Here is a 6,613-nt window from a genome sequence, read left to right on the forward strand (position 1 = left end):
TGCTGGTTACCCGAAGGGTAATGCCCACATCACACATGCTGGAGTTTTGATGGGTCACTTTGGGTGCGAGAAGACGCTACTCATGCTCGCTGATCACTTTTATTGGCAAAAGATGAGGCGGGACGTGGATAGGTATGTGAAGAGATGCATTACTTGGAACAAGTCCAAGTCCAAGCTGAAGCCTCACAGTTTGTATACTCCTTTACTGGCACCTACTACACCATGGGAAGATATTAGTATGGATTTTGTGTTGGGTTTCCGCGTACTAAGAGAGGCCATGATTCTATATTTGTGGTAGTGGGTAGATTTTTTAAGATGTCACACTTTATTGCCTACCACAAAAGCGACGATGCATCGCATATTGATAACCTATTTTCAGGGAGATTGTGTGTTTACATGGAGTCTCAAAGACAATTGTTTCTGATCGTGATGTCAAGTTCATGAGCTACTTCTGGAAGACACTTTGGAGAAAGCTGGGGACGAAGCTACTTTTCAACACTACTTTTCATTCCCAAACTGATGGTCAAACTGAGGTGGTGAATACAACATTATCACGACAGTTGAGATCCATGATAAAGAAGAACTTGCGGGAGTGGGAAGAGTGTTTGTCGCATGTGGAGTTTGCTTATAACAGGACGGTACATTCTACCACACAACTATGTCCGTTTGTGGTGGTGTATAGTTTCAAACCCATTACCCCACTTGATTTGTTGCCTCTACCCATACAAGAGAGAGTCAATATGGAGGCATCGAAGAGAACCGATTTTGTACGGAAGATACATGAGAAGACTAAAGAGTTGATTGAGAACAAGGGCAAGAACAATGCTACAAGAGTCAACAAGAAGCGCAAGGAGATGTTGTTCAAGCCTGGTGATATGGTTTGGGTTCAATTTCGCAAGGACAGGTTTCCCAAGTTGCGGAAGTCCATGTTACTTCCTCGTGGTGCTGGTCCTTACAAAGTGCTTGCCAAGATCAATGACAATGCATATGCTATAGATCTTCCAACTGATGAGTTTGGTGTCAGTATTTTCCTTCAATGTTGCTGATTTGACACCGTATGACGGAGAAGATCTTCGAGTGTCGAGGTCGACGCCTTCTGAAGGGGGTATGATGAGGACATCCCTACTGAACCACTACCTCCGTCATTACAAGATAATCAAGATGTTGCTGTGAAGCTCAAGTCCAATGAAGTTAGGATTGGACCCATTACAAGGGCTCGTTCGAAGCTACTTAAGCAACAGTTGAATTCACTCCCGAATGATATTATGATCGATGAGAACTTTATACTGCCTAAGTCCTTTTACTTATATATGATCAGGTATGAAGATGGAGAAAGTGTTGCACGAGGAGAAGAGGAGCGGCTGGACATGGTGCTGGACGTGAAGACATTCCATGGACGCGCGAGGCAGGAGAGGGAGGCATGCGTGAAGGAGGGAGAAGTCTGCACCGGCATTGCCGGCATGTGAACCACGGCACTACCGCCAGGAGCACTCCGACACTACTGGCCTATGCACCCGGGCACTGCCGGCCTTGGCGCCCCGGCAGTGCCAGCCGTGACACCCCGACACTGCCGGGCTACCCACCCCGGCACTGCCGGCCTGCTGAGTCCGAACCAGTTTTGCCCGAACCTGTTCCAGGTCAGTTTGTATCCCCTAGTTTCGACCCCTGGTCGCCCCGGACGCCTATATAAGCTACAGGGACGCCCCCAAATTAGGTTTAGACCATGTTTAAGATAAACCCTAGTTCATAGTTGTTTGCTACGCAAAACTATTGAAGTTTACACTCTCCAATTTGTTTCGATTTGGAGTTTTATGCTACTGAAAGTTTGTGTGATCTGCTGTTCCGATCCATTGGGGATTAGAAGATTGAAATTTACCGCTTCGTGCTCGGCGGCTACGTGCGCAAGTGTGTGAAGTAGCAAATATCTTGCAGGGTTGAGAGCTGTTGCATTGGTGACAGGGGTCGATCGAGAGACTCGTCAGCGTCATACAAGTTATCTTCCACCATATTCATCGACATCACCATCGAGTTCATCATCTACCACCTCGCTTACTGAGAAGATCGGACCACCCCTTATCACCCACCTTTGCAATAAAGTTTTCGTATTTATCCATAATATTCTGATTGCATTATTAGTTCTTACTTGTTCTCGATTTCAGGTAGGAATTAAGATCTTTTGGCCAGGATGATCGTCCATCCGCAAGATCAGTAACTCCCGGAGATTATCCTAACGATTGCATTGGCGCACGAGCTCTGATAGCACTTGATAGGGCAAAGGTGGCCGATTTTTCGATGAGACGAGGATAGATTGATTTGTTGGTGGATTTCGTGCTTGACGATCCGACTATGTCTTGGATAAATCTGTATAAAATAATAGAAGATGTTGTATTTTTGACTCTGCTTATCAAATAACATATTTTATAATTACTAATAGAATTCAACTGGTAAATATGTCCGCATCCGCGAGTAATAACTTCGAAGATTATACGGATATTTATCCTAAAGATTGCTCGGAGATTCGATGGCGCTCTATTGCGAGTGCATGAGGTGCTTGCTAGACCGGATGAGCGTTTTTGTTTAGCCTAGAGGGTGTATTGAGGTATGCTATGTTCGCTGTTCGTAATTGACTGTGAGTTTTTGCTTTTTCAGAGTAGACGGTCCTATTGGCACGATCTCCGCTTATTGTCAGGTTGTTACTTCGGGGTTTTGGTGTATGTTATTTGTGACTTTGTTGAAAGAAGGCTCATATGCTTAGTCTCCTTTTCCCCAAAAAAATTCCAATAAAATAATACAGTGTTTAGGATGACGTTGCTTGGTTCCGATTGAGGGCTCCTTTGATTCATAGGATAGAAAAACATACGAATAGGAAAAAAGTATAGGATTAAGATTCATACATATGTGTATCTTATGAAAAGATGGAGTGTGTTTGCTTGTAGAAAAGAAATTTTTTCATGAGATATAACCTAATGATTTTCCTATAGGATTTACACTATAAGTTCTCATAGGATTAGTTCCTATAGGATGTTCCAATGAATCAAACAACTTGTATAGGAAAAAAAAATTATAGGATCCAAATCCTACACAGTTCTTTTAAAAATCCTATGAATCAAAGGAGGTTTGATTGTTTTCGACATTTCAAGATGAAAATTTTGACGAGATTTTGTTAATAGGCGTATCAGCATCACACTGCACTACTGTGGTCACTGGTCACAATACTCCAGGAAGCTGCCATGGCAGGCCGCTGTCATGGTGACCGTTGACCGTCATTCCTTCATAGCTAGGTAGTAGACCAGTAGCTTCCTAGCAGCTGCCTCCTTGTGTTGCTCGTGAGTCGTGAGTCGTGACCTTGTGCCTTGAGGTCAAAGTTTGAGGTGCAGAGTGCAGAGCGAGGGGTGGAGGGCGACATGCTTCCCAAGCAATTGCTACTGCTGCTACTCGCCCAGGCCCAGCTGCTTGTTGTGGCAGTGGGCGTCGATGGCGGTGTGGAGTTCGCCTATGAAGGCTTCGTCACCGCCGGGCTGGCCCTCGACGGCATAGCCAGCGTCACGCCGGACGGGCTGCTGCTGCTCACCAACGACACCAACTTGAACATAGCCCACGCCTTCCACCCGGATCCGGTCAGGTTCCACCGTCCACCGTCGGGTGGTGGCGCGCCCGTGATGTCCTCCTTCTCGACTACCTTCGTGTTCGCTATCGTGTCGGATCTGATCGACCTGAGCACGAGCGGGTTGGCGTTCCTAGTCGCGCCGAGCAGCAGGGACCTGTCTACGGCGACGGCGCAGCAGTACCTAGGGATGTTCAACGCCAGCAACAACGGCGACCCGCAGAACCACGTCTTCGCCGTCGAGCTGGACACCGTGCGCAACACGGAGTTCCAGGACATGAACGACAACCACGTCGGCATCGATGTCAACAGCCTCAACTCCTCGGCGGCCGCCACGGCGGGCTACTACGACGACGCCACCGGCACGTTCCAGAACCTGGGCCTGGCGAGCCGGCACCCGATACAGGTATGGGTAGACTACGACGCCGCGACCACTGAAATTACCGTGGCCATGGCTCCGGCGCGGTCGCCCCGGCCCAAGAGGCCGCTCCTGTCCACGAGGATTAACCTCTCGACGATCATCGCCGACACGGCGTACGTCGGCTTCTCGTCGGGGTCCAGCATCGTGCTGTGCAAGAACTATGTGCTAGGCTGGAGCTTCAGCCTGGACGGCGGCGCCGCTCCAGCGCTCGACTACGCCAAGCTGCCGAAGCTGCCCCGCATCGGCCTCAAGCATCGGACGAAAGCGCTCGCCATCGTGCTGCCGATCGTCACCACGGCCGCCGTCCTCGCGGCGGTCGGAGTCGGTCTCCTGGTCCTACGCCGCCGTCTCAGGTACGCGGAGGTGCGCGAATATTGGGAGGTGGAATTCGGGCCCCATCGGTTCGCGTTCAAGGACCTGTACCACGCCACCGCCGGGTTCAAGGACAAGCGGCTGCTCGGCACCGGAGGGTTCGGGAGCGTGTACATGGGCCTACTCCCAGGGTCCCGCTCCGAGGTCGCCGTGAAAAGGGTGTCGCACGAGTCCAAACAGGGGATGAAGGAGTTCATCGCCGAGGTCGTCAGCATCGGCCGCCTCCGGCACCGTAACCTCGTCCAGCTGCTCGGCTATTGCCGCCGCAAAGGGGAGCTCTTGCTGGTATACGATTACATGCCAAACGGCAGCCTGGACAAGTACTTGCACGCCCATGGCGAGGACACGGCTCTCGACTGGGCTCAGAGGCTCCGGATCATCAAAGGCGTCGCGTCCGGCTTGCTCTATCTGCACGAGGACTGGGAGCAGGTCGTCATCCACCGGGACATCAAGGCCAGCAATGTGCTCCTCGACGGCGAGATGAACGGTCGGCTAGGCGACTTTGGCCTCGCGAGATTGTACGACCATGGAGCGCCTGCCAAGACCACGCATGTGGTCGGCACCATGGGGTACCTCGCGCCGGAGCTGGTGCGCACCGGCAGGGCGACCACCCTCTCCGACGTGTTCGCCTTCGGCGCGTTCCTCCTGGAGGTCACATGCGGCCGGAGGCCCATCGAGGAGGAGGACGTCTACGGCGACTTCGACCGATTCGTGCTGGCGGACTGGGTGCTGGGGCACTGGCGGAATGGTGCCCTCACGGGCGCGGTGGACGCGAAGCTCCGCACGGGGACAGGGTACAACGCCGCCGAGGCGGATCTGGTGCTCCGACTGGGGCTGACGTGCCTGCATCCGTCGCCGGTGGCGCGCCCAAGCATGAGACAGGTCATGCAGTACCTCAACAGCAGCGCGCCGTTGCCGGAGCTTCCCCCGACCTACGTCACGATCAACATGCTCACGGCCATGGAGACACAACAAGGCGTTCTTGGCACGCGGGCCGTCTGGAGGTCGACGTCGAGCATCGCCACCATGTCTGACAGTGACATTGGCCTCTCCAGCGGCCGCTGACGTGGGCAAGGTATTCCAAAGCTGCCATTTTAGAGCATGCTGCTGCTGATTGGGAGAAGATGGTAATTTGTTGGGTGTGACTATTTCTCTCGATGGACATTTGGAGATTAAGATTCTTACACTTTTGACAAAGTATGGTTTCTCCGAATAGAGGACTAAAAGCATCTCCAGTCGGGTCCTCAAAAGCGTCCCCCAAAGAGATTTGGGCGCGTTAGACAAAAAACGTTCCCATGGGCGTCCCCCAAAGTCTCTTTTTGTCCGGCACGGATCGATACGGTGTCCGATTCCCCGAGCCCGTCCCCAACAGAGGACGCTCTGGGCACACTGGACACAACGAAAAGCGAGGCGGACTCCCACCCGTCGGCGGCTATTTCCATAAACCGTTGGTTCGCCTTTTTTCTCGTCGCGCCTCCCACCCCTCGGATTTGTCGGCTGTTTCGACGGCTGATCTGGTCTGAGAGTCGGCACCGTCGTCGCGGCTGGCACTCTCGCCGGACGTTTCGCCGCCACCGCTTCGCCAGCGCGTCCCAGAACGCAGCGTCAAATCCGCCCCACCTCCGCGCACACAAGGGGTTCGACGACTTGCCAGGTAGGCGTGATTGGCCGCTGTTCGTTGCCTCGTCTGCCGCAGTACAATTTTAACCATTGATTTTGCTTCAGACATGGATAGCGACGAAGAGATGCTTGTCCGACTCCTGGAGGACGAGCATGCCTTCGACGACGACCTCCGGGAGCATTTGCTGATCATCACGTCGCTCCAGGACATGCTTGACGCCGATGCGGAGAAGAGGAAGAGGCCGCGCCGTAGAGGATCAAGGCCGGGGAGAAAGAAGTCGAAGCACCGACAGAGGATGGAGGGGCATACCATGCTGCACAACGACTACTTTGCAGATGACGCAACACATGCCGACAATTTTCGGCGCCGATATAGGATGAGCAAGGGTTTATTCATGAATATCCTCCACGGCGTTCGAGAGTTCCACCCCTACTTCAACCTCAAGCACGACGTTGTAGGCGTTGTCGGGTTCTCATCGATTCAGAAGTGCACCGCCGCCATGAGGATGCTTGCATACAGAGCACCTACCGATACACAGGACGACTACCTTCACATGTGTGAGTCTACTGTCATTGAGTGCGCATGTACAAGTTTT

At 52.4% G+C, this 6,613-nt stretch overlaps 1 protein-coding gene across 1 annotated transcript; it reads left to right on the top strand.

The window, feature by feature from the left end:
• The first annotated feature begins 3,404 nt into the window (after positions 1–3,404).
• On the top strand, positions 3,405–5,471 carry LOC124646750 (L-type lectin-domain containing receptor kinase SIT2-like). Its single transcript, XM_047186822.1, has one exon. The coding sequence runs from the start codon at positions 3,405–3,407 to the stop codon at positions 5,460–5,462; it is 2,058 nt and encodes a 685-aa protein (XP_047042778.1). The 3' UTR covers positions 5,463–5,471.
• The last annotated feature ends 1,142 nt before the right edge of the window (positions 5,472–6,613 follow it).

Source organism: Lolium rigidum, chromosome 4 (assembly GCF_022539505.1).
Source record: "Lolium rigidum isolate FL_2022 chromosome 4, APGP_CSIRO_Lrig_0.1, whole genome shotgun sequence".
Lineage (NCBI taxonomy): Eukaryota > Viridiplantae > Streptophyta > Magnoliopsida > Poales > Poaceae > Lolium > Lolium rigidum.

Coding starts and splice junctions, on each gene's coding strand:
- LOC124646750 (XM_047186822.1), top strand. CDS start 3,405: ATGCTTCCCAAGCAATTGCTACTGCTGCTACTCGCCCAGGCCCAGCTG.